Source organism: Lutra lutra, chromosome 14, assembly GCF_902655055.1.
Source record: "Lutra lutra chromosome 14, mLutLut1.2, whole genome shotgun sequence".
Classification (NCBI taxonomy): domain Eukaryota; kingdom Metazoa; phylum Chordata; class Mammalia; order Carnivora; family Mustelidae; genus Lutra; species Lutra lutra.
In genome coordinates this window covers 79,787,069-79,808,725 of record NC_062291.1, presented here as the reverse complement: position 1 = coordinate 79,808,725, position 21,657 = coordinate 79,787,069, and the positions used below count along the sequence as shown (strand labels likewise).

The window sequence follows — 21,657 nt, the reverse complement described above, 5'->3', positions numbered from 1 at the left end:
TTGCCCAGACTGTTCCCGGCCCTCCAGAAACTTTCTTCACCCTGCCTGACCTCTTCTCCTCAGTCTTGGGTTGAGCACAAGGCTGGCTGGGAAGAAGGCTTTCTGGGTTCAAGTTCCAGCTGAGTGGCCTTGGGCAAGTCACTGAACCTCAGTTCCCCTATCTGTGAAGGGGGGATAATAGCAGAAGCCCCCCTCCTCATGAGGCTGTGAAGCCGAGTGAAGTCACATGGGTAAAACGTGTGGCCCCCAGGGTTGGGGCAGAGAGCACACCCACATACCTGTGCATTGTCAACCCATACCTCCGTCCCCCTTGGATCATTTCTCTCCAAGATAAGTCTCCTGCACCGCCTATCTAGGCTCTTTCCTGAGGGCAGCAGTCCGGCTCCCTGCTCCTGTGTTGCTAGAATTTCTCCTACACAGCGCTGGCACCTTGCTCTCCATGTGAGCCAACCTGTGCCAGGCCCTCCATGGTCATGCTGGACCCTGTTCTGACTACGAAAATCTAGACCAGCTCCTGGCGCTGGGTTCCCCCTCTCTCCCTCTCCGTGCACGGCCCCGCGGCAGGAGGCGGCGGCCAAGAGCACTGCCAAGCGAGGCTGGCCCGTCCCTCCACCGCTGGATTGGCCGCAGCCGAACTCCGTACTGTTTTTCCACATGGTCTCTCCGACTGGAGACCAGAAGCATCCCCTGGAAGGTCCCGCGAGAGAGACACTATCTCCACCCTTCGCCCCATCCCCGCCGCCCCCCTACCAAGCCGGGTCCTGTCGATACCGAAAAGATGCGAAAGAGGAGAAGGGGTTCACGTCTTCATCCCTAAACGGCCTCCCACCCTCTGCCTCAGATTCCGCCCTCCGGAGTCCCGTTCAGCTTATCCCAAAAAACCACTTTCGTTTTTGTAGGGTTGGCTGCAAACACGGGAAGGGGCAGGCAGCGACGGCGCTGCGGAGTCTGCGCGGCTCCCCCCGCGCCTGTCCCGCGGGGACCATCGCGGGAACCGCCGAGCCGCGGGCAACGCAGCTCCTTTCAAATACCGAGTTACCTAAAGTTTCCGCGCACAGGGTCCGGGAGAAAACGAACGCCTGGTTAACTCCAGAGGCGCGGGGAGGGATGGCGGGGCGGCGGGCGTGCGGCGTGGGGAAGTAAAGGGAAGCAAAGTGACCGAAATGAGTCCTTGTGGTCCCAACGCCTCCGGCACAAAGCACCTTTCCAGTCCCTCTCAACTCCCGCGCACACGCCGTCTCGTTTGTCCCCGCTCCCTGGCGCGCTGGGGCGCCCCGCGGGGCACCCACAGGTAAGCACCGGGCGGGACGCCGCGTCATCCCGGCCGGGGGCCGCAGGGCAGAGCGCGCGGGGCGCCCCGCCGGGCGCGGAACAGGCCCCGGGCTGGGCGCAAAGCTGGGTTCCGAGGGGGACCCCCCGCGGAACGCTGCTCCCCGAGGGCCGGTGCCCGCCCTTTCCCGGCGAACGGGAGCCCTGAGCGCCCCGCGACGCTTCGCCGCCCCTCGGCTCGCCGGGCCCGCCCGTCAGGACCCCTCGGGGCGGGATGGCGAGACCCGGGAGCTCGGGCGCGCGGGTACCTTGGCCGCAGGCGCCGCGCTGCAGGACGATGACCGGCGGCTGGTGCAGCCTCTCGGAGCGGCGGCTGGCGGCGCGCAGCTGGCACAGGTTGGCGTAGGTGTTGGCGTCGCTGCCGCACACCGGCTCGCTGCTGGCGCACACGCAGAGGCCGGCCTGCGAGCGCCGCCGCACCGTGGCCGAGGCGGGCACCCCGAAGGGCACCACGCACTGCAGCCCCTCGCCGCACGGGCCCTCCTGCAGGCCGCACGCCGCCCCCTCGGGCGCGCCGCACACCTCGCAGCAGCCGCACGCGTCGCGGACGCGGCCGCCTTCGCAGTGTCCCGGCGGCGGCGGGCAGCGCGCGGGCTCGCAGCGCTCCGGGCACCCGGCGGCGGGAGGCGCCGAGCGTCCGGGCCGGGACGGCAGCGCCTGGGCGGGCGCCGCGAGGAGCAGCAGCAGCGGCAGCAGCGGGAGGCACGAGGAGCGCGGGGGCTGCATGGCGGCTCCGACGGCGGCGGCAGCGGGCTGGGCGAGGACCGGAGAGCGGCGCCGGGGAGAGCGCGGGAGGGACTAGGGGGAGCGGGTGAGAGTGCGCGCGACCGTGCGGCCCAGCCCATTGGCCTCGCGGCGGTGACGAGCCGCCTTGGGGACGGGCACGGCGGCCGGGCTGGGGGGGAGCACGGGGGGGCCGGCCGGATGGCGGCGCGGGGCGGGGGGTGGGGGGGACGGCTGGAGCGGGGACCGCCCGCGGCAGGGGCAGGGCGGGGGCAGGGCGGGCGCGCCCGGGCAAGGCGCGGCCGGCGGGGCGGCGCGGGCGGGGCGGCGCGCGTGTCCGCCCTCTCGCGGGGCCGGGGCTCCCGGTCCGCGCGTCGCTCCTCTCCGCGGTTCGCGGTTTCTTTCGCGCCCCTCGCGAGCCAGAGACTCTGCGAGGGGGAACCTGCGGCGGCCCCGCGCGTGCGGGCCCCAGAAACTTCCCCAAATTACCCACTGGGGACCCGCCCCAGGAGCGGGAAGGGGCCGCTGCCCGGACCGCGGGCGGCGGTGCCAACGCGGGCTCTGGTCACGCGCTCCAGAGGAGGGGGACGGGCGCCTTTCTGGCATTGACCCCCGTGTCCCGCAAGCGCGACCGTGACCAAGTCCCTGTGCAGCATCCAAAGAAGGTGGCGCCCGCGGGGCTGGCGGAAAGCCAACGCCCAGACCCACGGTTACATGAAAAAATAAAAGAGCATAAGCAATCAGAATATAAGCATTCGTGTCAGATTCCTTTAAAAAGTTGTTTCGGGTGGGATGTGTGCTTGTACCCGCACAGAGTAGCCCCGGAGCGAGACTCCAGCGGCTGGTAATGCGCCGGGCCGGGGGCGGGGGGAGTCTGGGTGAGACGGGGGCTTCGTACCGCTGCAATTTTCACCACGTGCAGGAGTGTCCGAAAACGTTGTTGTTAAATAAACGAGTTCATCTCTGATCTTCCACTTGAGTCTTCAGCGCCTCCTTGGGGACAGATGCAAGTCAGGACGTCACCTGGAGGGGCACGGGGGACTCCGGAGGTGGATCTAGGTGCCCTGGTGGCGCCGGGCCCCCGGCGGAGGCCTCCAGGCCAATGCTGAGCAGATGAACAAAGCTGACGCCTGAGGACCCAGGAGGAGACAGGTTCACACACGCCCTGCCCAGCCAGAGACGCCCAAGGGCGGGTGGGCTGGGACCGTGAACCTTGGGTGGAGTAGGTGTGGGAGGGTGCACAGGAGGCTTAGTGATTTTGCACTATATTTTTTTTTAACCTATTTGGATGGTTCCCTCGTGCACAAGCTATTTTTCCAGTAAAAATAGTTTTAAAAAGTAAAATCCAGGGGCGCCTGGGTGGCTCAGAGGGTTAAAGCCTCTGCCTTCGGCTCAGGTCATGATCCTAGGGTCCTGGGATCGAGCCCCACATCGGGCTCTTTCCTTGGTGGGGAGCCTGCTTCCTCCTCTCTCTCTCTGCCTGCCTCTCTGCCTACTTGTGATCTCTCTGTCCAATAAACAAATAAAATCTTTAAAAAAAAAAAAAGTAAAATCCAAATATTTATAACCACTCTTGCCCAAAGCAGGTTCCAAATGTGAGCCATGCCAGAGGGTGGAGAAGGGTGCCTGGGACCAAGAGTTGGGAAACAGGAGGCTCAGCAGGGGTGAGCTGGAGAAAGACAAAGACGTTAGGGAAGTATTTCAAAGCCAGAACCTCATCCTTGTGGAAAGCGAGACCTTGACCCAGAATTCACTCAGCCCTGGATACGGGAGAGGAGTCAGCTCCGCTGACTGGGGGCGCTGAGTGCCTGGCTATCTGTGATTACCCCAAAAGCAGGGTGCCTAGGGGTGAGGGAAGTAATTAACAAAGCTCATCAGCCAGTAATGAATGTCCCCACTGCGGTCCAGGGGACAGATCAATTAAGCAGGGCCTGTGGTGAAAACTTTTGTCTAGTACTCTTATCTTACAGATGAGAAAGCTAAGGGTCAGGAAGGATAAGTGACTCCCCCAGGGTCCCACTACCAGTTAAGAGGGGTGCAGCGAGGACCCCATCCTCCACCTTTCAGCCAAGCTACTGGTGTGAAATAGCAGATTAAAAACAAAACTATATGTTGGGTGGGTCTCCTGGCTTTTTCCCTAACAGAGGACAAGTCAGTCGCTGATGGTTCCACGGAGTCTCCCTCCCCGCCTTCCCCTTCCTCCCTGCTCCATCTCATTTTCCCACCACACACACTTTACTCCCCCAGTGCTGAATAACTTGCATTTTCTGGAACATACCCTCTCCTGTCAAAAGCCTTTATTCTTTTGCTCATGCTCTCCCCTCCTCCTGAAATGCCCTTCTTCTCTCCAGGGTGATTTAGTGTGACCTAGTGAAGCTGCCAGGAGACACGTCATATGATGGGCTCGGGAGTCAAAATCCGGCTTCTGGCCCTTCATTCTGTGACTTTTGGTAAGTTTAAGAACCTCAGGCACCTTCACCAGGAATGTGGTGGTCACTGCGCATCTAGTGACGGAAAAGGTTGTTTTGTGGCCACAAAACCACTCCTGTGATGGTTCACAACCTGAAAGGGGTGTTCGCAATGGCGATGACCAGGAAATGCAAATCACAGAGGCCACATGGCTCTTCTGCCACATGGAAGGAAGAAGGCATCACCCCGCCCCGGGACCCATGCTGGTGGTGGCATCAAGGAGTCAGCGGAGGGACGCATGGAAGACGGAGCCATTCCCAACAAGCAGAACTCACAATGCCCAAGGTTTTAGAAAGACCGTGATCACATCACATCATGTCCCAGGCATGACCGCAGCTCTCCCGCTCCCCTGTCCCCGCCCTTACTTAACAGGGATCACTGCGAAGCCAGCCCATCGGAGGGCCCCACCCCCAAGCCCTTCGACTCCGAGGTGGAGAAATTAAAGTCCCACCTGAAGGGTTAGGGAGATCCTGAACAGTCCACTCAGGAGGTGTGTGTGTGTGTGTGTGTCTGCCTATGTCCATGTGAGGGCATCCATGGAAGGTCACAGAATAATTCAATTGAAATATGACATCAAGAGCCCGCCATTGATTACTTATCCTTTAATCCTAGCATTTCCTTTTCTGGAAGTAATGCTTAGGGTCTGAAAAGGCAAGTCTTTCTTTTCCTTCTGACCCTTCTGTTGCCGTTTATAAAGACAGTTTCTTACAAGATGCATATTTTTGATACATCATGAAAACTCATTTCTCACTAGGTTTTGGCACAGATTCCTAGAGAAGATTTTTTTCCAGAGGAAAGGGGGTAGTTCCAAACCACAAGGGTGAGTTCCGGAGAATTCATCCAGAATTCTCTATGTCATCTAAACGGCCTTTCAAGCCCGATTGTCTTCTGTGTCTAGGGTGGCCGACATCCATCCCCCAGCCGCCCCTCGCATCCATTTCCCTCTTCTCTACAGAACCTCGGCTGGGGACTGGCTGCCCAAGTAAAAGATGACTTCTGAGCCAGTGTTGATTCCCTTCCCTCAGAGAACCAGGCACATTCCCATTATTCCCATCGGAAAGTATCATCTCCTTTGACAAAGGGCACACCGTGCTCCTGCGTCTCTAAAGGCAGTCCCATGTCGGTTCATTTTGGTTTAGTTCAAGAGAAACGTCTCGAGCATCTGCCATGTGCTGGACACTCTGCTAGACACTGAGATGTGGCATTAAATACCAGAGCCGCTGCCCCCAAGGAGCTCAAAGTCTAGGAGTTTTCTGCAACGTTGGAAATGGTCTCTACCTGTCCCAGACGGTAGCCACTATGTGTAACTAACTACTGAGCCTTAGAAATGTGGCCCATGCAGCTAAGAAACTGAATTTTTATTTGTATTTCGTTTTAATTCATTTAAGTGTAACCACAGGAGTGCTCCCCGTTAGCCGTATGAAATGAGTGCCTATCACACTGGAGAGAGGGATAAGGAAACGAGTGCAGGGTGACCGGAAGGAACTCCAGGAGAGGGAGGAACTGGGAGTGTAAGGATGTCAACTGAGCTGCATCTTGAGGGCTGGGGAACAAGTCACCAGGCGGACAGGAGCGGGCGGCGCTCAGGTGGGGGGTCGACACTGTGTGTCCACTCAGTTGGGGAAATTGCCAGCTGTCAAGTGTGGTTGGAGGCAGGAAAGGGGGTCTCTGTGGGCAGGAGAGGCAGCTGGAGGGGAACGCCAGGTTGTGAAGGGCTCCCGCTGCCCTCCTGAGGAATTTGGGCTTTATCCTGGCGCTGATGCAGAGCTCCCCGGGGCTTGGAAGGAGCTGCATTTTGGGCGAATCACCTTGCAGTGTGGATTCAGCAACAGACATTTTTAAACAGAGCTACATTCTTAGAGTTTAGGTTAAGAAGCACTTTGAGTTAAGCTGAAGATGCAGCTAATGTAACTTAATCAGACAAGAAGTGAAGAGATTCCGATAGCTTGGTAACAAGTTATCAACTCATTTTGGTATGACCTCTTCAACGCAATCCCCTCCTCCAGAAATATTGCAAATGGTGAGGATGCTTAAAATATTTGGGGGAACTTTAGAGGCACTTTGGGAAATATTAGCATTTCTAATATCAAATCACAAAACGTTCCTGTCCTGTAATTAAAGGAGGACCCGTGGGAACAAGTCCTGGCCTGGCTGCTGTTCCATGCTTTCTGTCAAGCCTCCAAGATCTATAATTCAGATCTTTCATTAATTTAGACTAACCTGTCCCCTAAATCAATTGCAGAAGACCTGCCATCTGTGTTTGCATTAATCAGCTCTTTCCAACATATTTGCTCTAGAAAATTAAAAGTGCATGTCATATGACCAAATGTTTCCAGTCTCCTTGACCAACTGGATCAGACAGACCCAAGTTCAAATAGAACCACAGGCAGCAAGCAAAGTGTCATGAGTGACAGCTTGTCCATTTTCTGTGACTCGGGAGCAGCGTAAAAACCTGGCCAAGGTCACGTATAGAACATGCTGCCTTTGGGCGGGAACATGTGAGGTCAAATCAAAGAAATCATGAGCCAGAATTTTAAATGTGCTTGTAAAAAGAAATTTTTAAAAACGGGGAAGGCTGTTCAAGCCTTGAGTTATTTCATCATCTAGTTACATAGGCACTAAAATACACACAAACATCCAAAGTTCTGTAACTATGAGAAAGCGTTTACTGAGTTTATCAGGAGGATCTGGGAGATGCTTGGATGCCAACATTTTAAACCAACTTGACCTAGATACGGCCCAGATTCTTTCTCTACAAACTTTCATTGTTATTTTACATATACATTGTTACCTATACGGGCAAATGTTTATTTTTGTTTAATCCCTATACTAATAGGATCGGGAGAAATGTGAACTGTGAGAATATAAAAATGGTGCCCCTTTCCTGATGGGTGCTCTAAAAGCATTGGCCCCAAGTCATTGAGGGTGGAGATCTCTGCTTCCATAAACCCAACCCAGCAGCTGGAGGGGGCCGCCCAGGTGGCCTTCTACGGGCTGTGGGTTTCCTCTACCCAATCACATTCTCCCACCCAGTGCCTTTTCCTATCTCCTCTGTCTGCTGCACTGGAAATATTTGTCGATATTCTTGACTTACCAGCTATAGGGAATATCTACCTTGAATTGCTTGACCCAGAGAAGGGCTGAATCAACCCTGGTTCTAGCTGTGAGGCCAGGGGTTCTCAAACCTGAGCGTGCTTCAGAAGCACCTAGAGGGCTGGCTGAAGAACAGATGGCTGAGAGGCACCCCGAGTTTCTGAGTCATTAGGTCGGGGGTGGGGTGGCCTGAGGATTTGCATTTCTAGTAACTTTGAGGTGATGTTGCTGTTGGCCTGGAGACAGCACATTAGGCAACAAATAATCTAAGTCTGCCTCCTCTCCCTTGTCCACCTCCCATTCCTGCTCTGCTGGCCCGTCTCCATGTACACGCTGGGTGTTATCACCGGGGGAGAAGCATGGCTTCATTTAGGGGAACAGATAACCAGCCTCAGAGGGGCTTCTGCTGAGAGACCCCCGAGCAAGCCTTAGGAGTGAGCAGGAGTTAGAGGCCAGTGGGCAAGGAAGGGCAGAACAGAGACAGCCTCTGTTTCTAGTTATTGAATATGGAGGAGCTCTGGCTTCATCTAGCGGTTTTAATCAGGAAAAGGATGTGGTCAGGTTTGTGGGTTGGGAAGACCACCAGGACCAGGGCGAAAACGGGTCTGAGGGATGGGGGTGTGGAAGGAGGGGGAGTCTGGAGGCAGGTTCTAGTGGGAGAGAAGGGTCCGAAAGTTTGCTGCTGGCATCACGGAGGAGCACACAGAAACAGTTCGGCCCTTTGCATAGGACCAGTTCCTCTCCTTCCCACCCAGCATCCAGCAGAGACTCTCCAAGGTCAGACATGAAGGGCACATGTCCCATTGAGCAGAATGGACTGATGGCCCCAGGCCCTCAGGAGCCGTGCCTCCCCCCCGCCCCCACCCTCCTCAGCTGTAGTCAGTCCTGGATAGAGAATGTGTCCCACTCTTGGGTGCAGGGGCATGATACAATGACAAAGGTATTGTCCCCTCGCCAAGCCAACTGCCTATCTGGTTCAGCTCCGGGAGAGGCATCTTTTCCTAAGCATATAAAGATACGTCAAGGGCTGTGTACCCTGAAAACTCTGACCTAAAGGGCTGGTGACCTCGGGGAGGGCATTCTCCTTTCTACCGTCCTCCTCTACAGGAGGGGTGATGGAGACCCCTGGTGTCCATTAGAATCCCTCACGCAGCTCTTTCCAAATGATGACATCCTGGAATTTGGCCAACTTTGATTAAATCCAGTAAATAATAGTAGTGGGTCAGTGTTGATTTTCTGATTTTGATGACTTTACTGTAGTTACATAAGAGAGAGTTGGTTTTTATTTTTGTCTTTTAAAAGAAAATATACATGAAAGCATTTAGAGGTCAAGGGCCTTCACTTTTAGATGGTTCAGAGGTGGAGAAACAGCAAGTGTGGTTGACCTGTGGGGAAGCTGGGGTCAGGGTAAGTGAGAGATTTATACTATTTTTATGACTTTGGTCTAATCTTAAAATTAATTCAAAATAAAAAAACTTTTTTAAAACTAAATACCCCAGATCAGTTGAGTCAAAAACTCTAGAGGCACCAGTAAGCATATGAAAAGATGCTGAACATCATCGGTCACCATCAAATCAAGAACACAATGAGCTTTTGATTCACACCTCCTAGGTCACTTGTATAAAGAGTCTGGCGGGGGATGGGGTGACTGGGGGATGGGCATGAAGGAGGGCACGTGAGGGAATGAGCACTGGGTGTTTTATGCAACTGATGAGTCACTAAACTCTACCGCTAATACCATGTATGTTAATTCATTGATTTTAAATCAAATTAAAAAATTTAAAAGTCAGGGGCGCCTGGGTCGCTCAGTGGGTTGAAGCCTCTGCCTTCAGCTCTGGTCATGACCCCAGGGTCCTGGGATCGAGTCCCGCATCGGGCCTCTCTGCTTAGCAGGGAGCCTGCTTCCTCCTCTCTCTCTCTGCCTGCTTCTCTGCCTACTTGTGATCTCTGTCAAATTAATTAATTAATTAATTAATTAATTAAAAGTCAGGGGATAATGGGAGATGGCAGAACTGTCAAGAAATGGGATCCCTCCCACCCCACTTATGGGAACAGAAAATGGTGCAGCCACTTTGAAAACCAGTCTGGCTGTTCCTCAGATCATCACAGGGTCCCCCTGTGTGACCCTGTGCACTCCCCGTGCACACCCAAGAGAAACAGAAGCACATGTCCACACAGAAACTTGCTCACGAATGTTGACAGTGACATTATTTGTAATAGCTAAAAGGTGGAAATCACCCCAATGTCTAGTCGCTGCTCTGTATCCACGCGATGCAATATTTCTCAGCCATAGAAAAGAATGAAATACTGACTCCCAGGACAAAACCAAAGAACCATGAAGATAGGACTTTAATGGAAAGAAGCCAGTCACAAAAGGCCACATGTTGTATGGCCCCGTTCACATGAAATGCCCACCTCAGGGAAATCCACGGAGATAGAAAACTGGTCAGTGGTTGCCTAGGGCTGCAGAGAGGGTGGTGGGATAGGCAGGTAATCCTAAAGGGGAGGGGGGTCCTTTCCAGGTGTTTGAAATGTTTCAAAATTGCGGTGATGTTTGCACACTTGGGAACATACTAAAACCCACTGAGTTGTATCCTTTTAAGTGGTGCATTGCATGGGATTTTAACTGTATCTCAAAGAATTGTCTTAAAAATGCTCTATGCGGTGTGATGGAACGTCCCTGATGACGACTTTTCTGAGCCCCCCCCCCCCCCCAACCCCAGGGACGCTAGTGAGCAGTCAGGCTGAGAACCACAGACCAGCCATTTCTCTGTGTTGACACCATGGGAACGCCCGTTTAAACCCTCCCGTTCTTCCACAGCCAGTGTGCATCCAAAATTCCATGGCTCTGGGAATTCTATTTGTCTAACTCCACAGCCTGTATTGGAATCAGCCAGGATGTCTTCAGATGGGACACCATCGCCCTCCCCCCGAGGGCTGGGAGCCATCTGGAACAGGGCATCTGACCTGCCCATGCTACCCGCCAGTACCAGCCCTGTGGGGCTCAGGTTGTTGTACGGACAGCAGACGCCTGTACAGCACTGAAGGCAGACATTTTATCTTGATGTTCATGTACTTTCTTCCCTGAAATTGATTCCGTTTCCCCCCCACCCTTTGGTACCTCTGAATCCCCTTTACCCATCTCGCCCAAACTTGCTTCTATTTTTGATGCGTCCTCCAGCCGTCAGCTGTCGGCACTCCTGGACGGCGTGGCACCCGCAGAGCATTATCCCCGATGAATCACGGCCAAGGTACTTTTCCACTGGCCCCTCTCCATCCTTTCTTAAAGCTGTGTCACTTCACGTGGTGGAGACTTGCGTCCCTCTTTCCCGATGGACTCCACTTCTTGTAGGCAGTTTCTGGGCACTCAAGCCTAGCCCAGTGCCTGGCACCCAGTCATTCAATGACTTCACTACGCCTTAAGGTGACTCCTTAAAAAAGAAGCGTCACCACTTTAGAAATAGATCCTGAAAATCACACCGGCCTTCCTGTCACAAAGACATGCCGTTTGAGAGAAGGGAGGGAGAAATAACCCAGCCCCCAGTGGCAGGAAGACCAAGCCCAGCCACTGCGATCAGTCAAAGGGGAATCAGGAAATCCTCATTAGGGCTCCACTTTCCTAGTCTGAGATCCCAGAGGAAGCCCAGTGACGACCCAGGGGGATGCCGATACACTAAGTAAGAAATGCAGGATATAAAACTGTGCCTGCTGTTCGCTCCTGATTGTCCAGAAACTGATGGCCACATTCAAACATGAGCAGAACAAAGCCCGAAGTTGATTCTGGGTGGAGGGGTGAAGGGTGATGGATGGTATTTTCTGTACTAACCAGTAACCCTGGGAGAGGCAGACAATTAAAAGAAGGAAGAGAAAGCCAAAGCCTTTTCCATCAGTGGGAGCCAAGCTCCTAGGCAGGCTCTCCCTGCAGCAGGGGCTCCCGTCTGAGGACCCCCCCCCCCCAACACTGGAAGGTGCTCCTACCTGTGGTCACACCTTGTCCCTCAGGCCCACCCTGTCCCACTGCTGAGCTCAGCATTTGCTCCGATCTTCTCTAGACTCTACTCGTTACTGCCTCCCACATACCCGGGGCACAGCTGAACGTGCACCAAGTGCTTAGCACTGAACAAATCCGAAGAATTTATAGATTGTTCCAAATCTGTATCTTCTGACATTTTAAAGCAAGGATGCTTTTCCATGCTTTTTAATCCCCCAAGACAGTCATACGCCTTTTTGACGTCTTCCACAAAGCTCTGTCTGTCTCTGGACATGGCTTATTCGTTCCCTTCCTATTTCCCAGTTTCTGCTTCCCCAACATTAGTGGCCTGTGCTCTGCTCCCCGGCACAAGGAATTAGCTGTATGAGCGCCACGGAGGTGAGGACTCCCTGGATACCTTTAAAGGTGGTGTTCAGATATCACAACATAATTTTTAATCAGGACTGTTGGGTACTGGCATGAAGATAAACATACGGGCCCCTGGCATTGTTGGGAGCCTGCATCAGACTCAGACGTCAAGCAGTAACCTGATTTCACAAACACATGATTGCAATTAAGTAGGGTCTTTTCAATCAATGGCATTAAATCAATTAGCTATTCAGATGGGGTGAAAACGAACGTAGGTCCCATATCAAACATAAAAATTAATTCAAAGTGGATCATAGACCTAACTTTGAAAGTAAAAACAATGCAGAGTTCAGCGAAAGGCTTCAGATGGGAAAATATCTTTATGATCCTGGGGGTAGGCAGGGAGATTTCACAAAGAGGACACATAAATCACTATTTAAAAAATTGATAATGATGAGTTAATTAAAATAAAGAACTTCTGCTCATCTAACTGGAAAATCATCCACTGGGAAAAGATACTTACAACACCTGTTTCTAAACAAGGACTCATTTTCAGAATATACAACTCAACAACAGAAAGACAAATAGAAAAAAAAAATCTGAGCCAAAGAATTCACAAAAGAAGATCTCCAAACGGCCAGTGATGTCAGGAAAACACTGATTAAAACAATGACACATGCCCACAAAGATGGCTAAAATGAAAGTGTAACAAACCCAAGGCAAGCGGAATTTTAGGACCACCTCCAAGCTTTCCTCTGCCTGATATATATGCCCTGTAAAATCCCCTCGCCTTGAATGTGGGTAGGTCCGTGGGTGGAATGCTGTGATTAGGTTGTATTAAATGCTGAAGACAGAGGACTATTACAGTTGTAAATAAGGTCTCTAATCAGTAATTTAAGCAACCGTGAGTTCTATAGCTGCATGGAAATGAATTTGGTCAACACCTGCATTTAGAGGAGGACCGCAAGCTGCCACCTCCTCATCCCCTCCCCCCACCTCCTATCTACAAATTGTCTGCACCAGGCGCCAGACAGTGGGGCAGGAACTAGAATGTCAGCTCTCTGGGCACGGGTGCCTCTCTACCCCAGCATCTCTTGCACAGTCTGGCACATTGCAAGAGCTCAGCATAATTTAAATTTTAATTTTAAATTAATTCATTGAGACATGGAAGAATGGGTTGAATGTGTCTAATGTAAGTGAGATACAGGATTTTTTTGTTTTTAATTTTTTGTATATCTTCCTCTGAATTTAAAAGACAATTCTTTTTTCTATAGGTATTTTGCAATTTTGCTGGTACCTCTATGGGGTAGATTCAAATATTCATTGCCCCCCCATAGGAGGATTATAGGATGTTGAACCGTATAAAATTGCCATGTTTCATCATTTTTGACCTAATAAAATGGCGATCGTATACGGTTCCACCTCATACTCCCCTGCCCTTTTGATGTCAGGCTTGACCATGTCATGTTTTCTGGCCAGTGAAACGTGAGCTCTAATGGTACGTGTCAACTTCAGTTTTAGGTGAGGTTACGTGACCGGCAAGCAGAGCCTTTCCCTCTCCCGAGACCACCATTTTCCACATAGAGGTTGCTCGATTCACTCGCACTTCGCTGAAGAGGGGAGCTATAGGCAAGCCCGGACGGACAGACAGCATAACTGACCGATCAGCCCGGATGGGGGTGACTGCCGCAAAACCCGCGGTACTCTGTCCCACCGTCTGGAGTCTGCCATTTGATAGAGGCAACTCCTGTGTGTCTCCCTCACCTATGTCTTCCCCTCCAGAGCTCAGCAAAATTTCTTGTCCCTAGGAAGCCCTTGGAAAATGACTGAATTTAATCAAGCACAGCATTTCTTCTGCTGGGAAAAAAGCTGGCTGAGCGCAACCAAAGACGTTTTGTAACACTCACTAATGCCTGTTCTACCTTGAAGCCTAAGGACAAGAATCAGTCATGAGCCAAGCTCTATGATGTCAGCAAAAATCCCAGGACAATTAAGGCTCCTTTGAGGCTAAAATGAAACTGTTTCCAGAATCGGAATGAGATCCAGTTGTTGGCATGCCTCCGCTAGCTCTTCTTCCCGGGGACACCCCCGCCCCCGCCACCCCGTGACTCTAGGCAGGAGGCTGGGATGCCTCCTACGAAGCTGACACCGAACCCACGGCAGCGGGAAGGCGGGAGCCAGGACTGGACCCCGCGTTATAGCTGTTGTTTTACGAACAACGGAAAAGTATCAAAGGTTTTTACCTGATGAGTAAACAATCTGATGTCTGACACGTTGTGACACTAGACTGTAAGAGAAACAGTGGAAACAGGGATGGAATAGAAATTTTCTCAGAAATCATAAATTAGGAGCACCTGGCTGGCTCTGTCCGGGGAGCATGTGGCTCTTGATCTCTGGGTCGTGAGCTCGAGCCCCCACGCTGGGTGTAGAGATTACTTAAAATCTTTCTTTAAAATGCAATAAACAGGGGCACCTGGGTGGCTCAGTCGTGAAGCATCTGCCTTCGGCTTAGGTCATGATCCCAGGGTCCTGGGATTGAGCCCCACATCGGATTCCCTGCTCCGTGGGAAGCCTGTCTCTCCCTCTCCCACTCCCCCTGCTTGAGTTCCCTCTCTCGCTGTCTCTCTCTTTCTCTGTCAAATAAATAAATAAAATATATTTTTAAAATGTAATAAACACTAAAAAAGAAAAATACATGTCATAAATTAATAATATCAACAAAATTTTAAATACTTAAACCAGTATCTATGGAGAAAAAGAAATATATGTCAAAACAAACAAATAAAAACTACCTCTGAAAAAATTCTTGAGGCGAACGGGTTTCATGGTTGAATTCCTTGAAACTTTAAGTGAACAGTTTTATGTTCTTTGAACTGAGAGAGAACATGAGAAAAAAGATGAAAAACTTCCCAAGTCACTTTATAAAGCAGGCACATGCCAGTATTAGGCATAACAGAGAACATTCCTCTCTCCCCCGCTGCCAAAAAATATAAAAGTGAATATTATATATGGGCAGAGCTATGAAGCCACTAAACATAAGCAAATCGATCTGTACTGTATGAAAGAATGGAGTAAGAATGAAAGAATGCTGTCATTCAGAAGGTATTAATGTAATTTTTCATATCATTCCAAATGCCAAAAAGTATCTAGTGAAATTCCATATCCATTCCTGACTGTGGGTTTTTGTTTTTGTTTTTGTTCTTTGGGGTTTTGGTTTTTTGTTGTTTTGGGGTTTTTTGTTTGTTTGTTTGGTTTGGTTTGGTTTGGTGGGTTTTTTTTTGGTGAACAAAAAAATAAGGAACTTCCCTAACATGATAAAGAATATCTTGGGGCGCCTGGGTGGCTCAGTGGGTTAAGCATCCAACTCTGGATTTCGGCTCCGGTCACCATCTCAGGATCATAGGAGCATCAGGGAGTCTGCTTGTGATTCTTTCTCCTTTACCCTCCGCCCCTCCCTACTCTCTCTCTGTCTCTCTAAAAAAATGAATAGAGTAAGACAAAATAGAATAGAATATCTGAAGTCAACAGTCAGCATCATATATAAAAATAAAACACCAGAAACAATCCTATTACTATCTAGACTAAAGCAAGTGTGCCAAGCACTAGAAGTTCAGGACAATTCAATATATATATTTATTTATTTGACAGAGATCACGACTAGGCAGAGGGGCAGACAGAGAGAGGAGGAAGCAGGCTCCCTGCTGAGCAGAGAGCCCGACATGGGGCTTGATCCCAGGATGCTGAGATCATGACCTGAGCTGAAGACAGAGGCTTAACCCACTGAGCCACCCAAGCACCCTCAGGCCAATTCAATATTAACAACTGCTTTCCTGGGGGAGGGGGACGGGGGGAACAGTTTATTGTAAATTTTATTGATACGATTTGTAATTATATATGATTTACCAATCCTAATAAAATATACAATACTCTTTATTGTGAATTCCATATAGACAACTGACTTTCACAGAACACTTTCTTAATCATGGACCAGAGGTTAGCAAACTCGCCTTGCAGGCCAAATCAGTCCATGTCCTGTTTTTGTACACCCTGCAAACTAAGCATGTTTTTTACATTTTTGAGTGGCTGAAAAAAAATCAAAAGAATTATATTTTGTGGCACAAGAAAATTATATGAAATTCAACTTACAGTATCCACAAACAAAGTTATACCAGAATCAGCCCTACTCGTTTGTGTGCTGTCCATGGCTGCTTTCCCCCTGCAACAGCAGAATTAGTAGTTGCGACCGGGGCATATTGCCTGCAAGGCCGAAAACATCTACCATCTTGCCCTTTACGGGAAGAGGTGCCAACCCCTCGTCTAGACGATCAACAGAAGAATAAATCAAGCCCGAATTTGTAGCATTTGCCAATTTCCAGGCTAAGTGCTCCGACTGTGGCCAACTACCACTGTGGCATCGCTGAATTCAGAGCTGGGAGGAAAGCTCCAGAACACAGCACTGGGTTGTGCCTTGGCCTTCCAGGTACAGCACCTAGAAATAACCCCAAGACCATAGATAATGAGAAGGCGCAGTAGAATAACCAGGACGTGATGAGTTGTATTTATAACTCTCTTCCTAATGTAGCTTACTTCACTGTAAATTTACAGTCTAATCTTACTAATGGCTGTGTGTGCAAATGACGGGTGTTGGCGAGGATGCGGGGAAAGGGGAACCCTCCTACACCGTTGGTGGGAATGCAAGCTGGTGCAGCCACTCTGGAAAACAGCATGGGAGTTCCTCAAAAAGCTGAAAGTAGAGCTACCCTACGACCCAAGAATTGCACTACTAGGCATTTATCCGAAGGCTATAAACAAAGTGACCAGAAGGGGCACCTGCACCCCAAAGTTTATAGCAACAAAGTCCACAAGAGCCAAACTATGGAAAGAGCCCAGATGTCCCCTGACAGATGCACGGATAAAGAAGATGAGGTCCACATACAACAGAATAACACTCGGGCATCCAAGAGAATGAAATCTTGCCATTTGCAATGACGTGGATGGAACTAGAGGGTATGAGGCTAAGTCAGAGAAAGACGATTATCATATGATCTCACTCATATGTGGAATTTAAGAAGCAAAACAGAGGATCATAGGGGAAGGGAAAGAAAAATAAGATGAAAAACAGAGAGGGAGGCAAACCGTAAGAGACACCGAACTGTAGGAAACAAACAGGGTGGCTGGAGGGGAGGTGGGGTAATTGGGGGATGGGCATTAAGGAGGACACGTGATGGAATGAGCACTGGGTATTGTATGCAACTGATGAGTCACTGAATTCTACCTCTGTAAGTAAAAATAAAAAATGGCTGTGCAAGCTTGCAAAATTCCCCCAAATTCAGCCATTGTCTTACCAGCCAGTCCCAGCACCACCATCTATATGGAGTGACCAATGGTATGACAGAGATGTCAGCCCTCTGGCCTGTGCCCACAGCAGGTTGCACAGAAATGGGAAGGACGCCCTTGTCTGTGCCCACCCTTCTTCCTGGTCCTTCATGCCCCTCCCAGCTCCAAAGTGAAGGTTTCGTTCACAGCCTTTGCCGTATTCAGGGACCCACATGTCCCCTGCCTTCATGTACACGGCGTCCTCTCTGCAAATCTTACTCCTCCAAAAGGCAAACCCTAAAAGGAGAATCCCTAGTTGGGACAATCACCTGTCCACAGAGCCACCAAATGCAGCCAGACTCAGGGAGCCTCATCACAGGTTTTACAGGAACAAGCACGCTGACAACATTATAAATTTGGTGTAATTACTGTTTCTAAAAAGTAGGATTTTTTTGGAATTCAAAAATAAGGATTTGAAGATTCAAAAATACCATGGAAAAACATGCTTTTAATATTAAAATGTATTACAAACAATTACTAATATGGTATGATACTGGCAGAGAATTATTCAGAGTCTAGAAAGCTCAGAAATGGACTCCAGTGTAAACCATGACGGCCTGCGTGCTAAAGCCTGAAGCTCTGTGTCCCCCTCCAATTGATGTGTTGAGCCGAGCCTCCCAGGGGATGTACCAGGAGGAGGCCCTTTGGGAGGTGATAGATCATGAGGGCACTTCCCCCTCTTAGAAGAGACTGCGGAGAGCTGCCTTGCCCCCTCCACCATGTGAGGACCCAGTGGGCAGACAATCATCTGTGAACCAGCAACATGAGCCCTCATCAGACACCAGAGCTCTTGGTGCCTCAATCTGAGACTTTCAGACTCCAGGACTGTGAGAAATAAATTTCTGCTGTTTTTAAGGCACCGAATCTATGGGATTGTGTGATAACAGCCCACACTGGCTAAGACACTGATATAAATGGTATTTCAAATCTGTGGGAAGAAATAGATTTTTAAAACTAATAGCACAGGGGTGCCTCGGTGGCTCAGTCATTAAGCTTCTACCTTCAGCTTAGGTCATGATCCCAGGGGTCCTGGGATTGAGCTCCGCATGGGGCTCAGTAGGAAGCCTGCTTCTCACTCTGGCACTCCCCCTGCTTGTGTTCCTCTTTCACTGTCTCTATGTCAAATAAATTTTAAAAATAGCTTAAAACTAACAGCACAGAGGAACTGCTGAACTTGCTCGTAAGCGTCAGGTGGTGGAGTATATTGGATTTTTACTTGTTACTATTTGTCAAAATTAATTCCAGTTGTAACTAACCTATAGGAGTAAAAAGTTATAATAAATATATCAAGAGATACAAGGAGGCATGTTAGTAGTTTTGTGGAAAATTACTTTCTAAGCATGACACTAAAGGCAAAATCCATATAGGAAAAAAAAAAAAGATACCCATAAACAGAAGCATCTAAATGAGAGAGACAAGTGATAAACAAGGATAATATTTAAATACAGAAGATGAACAGAGAACAAAGATTAATAGTTCATACACATACAGTTCTTGGAAACAAACAAATTCAAGCAACAATAAGAAATATAGATAAGGACAAACACAGGCAATCCACAAAAGGGACAAAGAGAAGTGGCCAATTAACATTTAAAAAAATCTGGACTTCCCATAATTTTCAAAGAAGCATAAAATTGAAATCACAAGAAGATATCCTTTCAAATCTGACTGCCAGAAATGACAGACTCCAGCACTGCCCAGGACACGAGGAAATGGGGCCGGTCTCACGCACTATCGGCGGGAGCAGAAATGACACACATCCGTCCTAGGAGACTGGCAGGACCAGGTGTGAAACATGCACACCCAGCCGGGATGCACCAGCCCTGGAGGCAAAGACCCAGCTTGCAGCGACGTTAGAATGGCAAAAAGTTGGAAACAACCAAAAGGTCCAGTGAAGGAATGGGTTGAGAATTTTCTATAGAGATACGCAACTAAAGATTTAAACCTCAAGACATAGTGGGGTTGCTCCATAGTCACTGATACGTGAAGGTGTCTGTGATATTTTGTGGCGTGGAAGGAAGGCTACAAAAAAGCTTGTATCACATTGTCCCAAATACATAAACATGCTTATGCCCGCATGTAAATAAACACAAAGGCACGTCCGGAACAAAGCGAAGTGTGGGAATGTCAGGTGCCTTTTACATTATTTTGTCTGGGGCGTCAAATTAAACGTCAAATGGAACGTGCATGTGTGTGCAAGGGGCCTGCGGCCCTCCAACAGCTGTGAGCAGCTGTCCAAACCTCTGCGTGCGTGAAGGCCTTGCCCGGAGAGGTCGTTCCTAGCAGCGGGTCTGAAAACCGCTTCCCATCTCATGGACGGCCCTTTTGGGCCTATCTAATCAACAGAGAGCTAGATTTGGGCTGTTTCCACTTCCAATTTTGAAGTCATTGGTTTTTAAAAGGGACTCCAGGAGAGAGAGAAAAGCTCGTTAGTCAGCCCAGAGTTAAAGGGCAGGAGCTTCAGCTGAATTCCAGCTGCAAGTAACCGAGTGGATGTTGGCCTGCGGAGGGCGAGGGAATCGGGTACTCTGGGGTCATCATGGCTTATGTTGTGGGAAAACTGAGAAAGCAATTCCAACGCCTCAAGGAGAAAGTTGCACGTTAGTGCGAACTAAAGGACGAGTGGAAGTACAAAGCCAAGACGACCAGGACACTGGCCTTCTGTAAAGAGCGGCGACGATTATGGCAGAGAGGTGGGGGAACCAGCAAACAGAGAACGATTCAGTTGCACTGGGACGTGGGGTATACAAGAAGCACTGTGTGAGAAGGTGGAAGGGCTGTGAGATTAAGCTGTTAAGAAATTAACAGTTTAAATACCGTTCATGTGAGTGTTTTGCAAACGGAGAACTCAGACTTGCTTTCCAGAGATCACAGGTGCTTTATGAGAAATTTTACATCTCGCACTTGAATTTTAATTTAATTTTTAAATAACTCATAAGGGGACACTTGGGTGGCTCAGTCGGTTAAGTGTGGGGACTCGATTTTGGCTCAGATCAGGATCTCAGGGGCATGAGATGGAGCCCCACATCCAGCTCCGCGCTGGGCATGGGGAATTTGCTAATGATTCTCTGTCTCCCTCTGCCTCTGCCTGCACGCTCATGTACTTCCCCCGGCTCAAATAATCTTAAAAAAAAAAAAAGACTCCTAAGATGGATCTAGATGGTCTCCTTATGCCTGAATACTACCACTCTATTTCGATGTCAGTGTGTGTTCGTGAGCACCGTGGCACGAGGTAAGACACTGATGAAAGTGCCATGTGCCATACAAACCATTTGTGTGGTTTGTTCACATTTGTTCACATCTGAGCTGAAGACAACGTGAGATCTTGCATTCCGTACTCTGCTCAGCTCCATGCAAACACATCTGAAAACGTAGAAAGTATCATTGTCTAGGAATGTGACTTCTCAGAACTGAGTCTAGGTAAGACAGAAAACCCAAGCATAGCCATTTTCATAGAGGAAATGGGAGATCGTCGGATACGCCCTCCCGAAAGAGGTTCAGAGGGCAACCCTAAGGGAAGCACCAACTCTGCAGAGTAGTAATCAGACGGGCCAAAGCAGAGAAGGATGGACGGACAACGCGAGAGACATCAACCAAGACAATGAACACCGTGTATGCCAAAGTCACAAAGGAACACATACCACTGGGACCGGGGGCCCCTATTTGGAAACAGTAAGATTCCAGAGGGAGCAGATTTTCACCTGATGAAGGTACCAGAGGCAGGCGAAAATGGGCTTTGATGCGGCAACTTTCTGAATCATGGGAAGTTCCCCACATTTCCCATCCACTCCTCTCCCAGCGGCCCCCCACCACACACACATGCTGAAGAAAGCTAGTGCGGCTGGTCCAAGGGGCAGAGTTTGGGAGGGAGGGAGAGGAGGAAACAACGTTGAAGAGAATGTTTACATTTTGGTACCAGTTTGGGCCCTTCAAATCCCAAATCAGCATCTGGGAATGTACTGTCATGTCACGTAGTTTTCACTCAGAGAGTTCCTTCTTCTCTCCCGGGACCTTGCGGAGGCCCTTCCAGCACAACGCTGGTCACCCAGTGCCTCGCTCCCTGGCCACGCCGGCCTCTGCCCGTGTGGATTTCCATGCTGCCGCAGGCTTCCACACTTATTATTTACGGCACTTTCTCTCTCTCCACGGATTCCTTGTGGACATGATCTTCATAGGTGTCCTGGGCATCGCCTATCATACACCAGAGACCGCAATTTGCCCAAGATCTTGTATTAGAAGGTCAAAAGCTTCCCATCCTACAGGTGATTAGAACCAGTCCCTACAACTATTTCCAATGCAAGAATTTGTCACCCTAAAACGATTTGATC

General features: G+C 49.9%; 1 protein-coding gene across 2 annotated transcripts in view; it reads right to left on the bottom strand.

Moving 5' to 3' along the window:
- The window catches only part of HTRA1 (HtrA serine peptidase 1), a 50,640-nt gene extending 48,498 nt beyond the window's left edge, over positions 1-2,142 (bottom strand). The window contains exon 1 of one of the 2 annotated variants that reach the window (XM_047702666.1): positions 1,578-2,142. In XM_047702666.1, coding sequence (XP_047558622.1) covers positions 1,578-2,055 — 478 coding nt within the window. In that variant the 5' untranslated portion in view covers positions 2,056-2,142. The remainder of the gene's footprint in view (positions 1-1,577) is intronic. The other variant, XM_047702667.1, reaches the window with a different exon arrangement.
- Between the last annotated feature and the right edge of the window lie 19,515 nt (positions 2,143-21,657).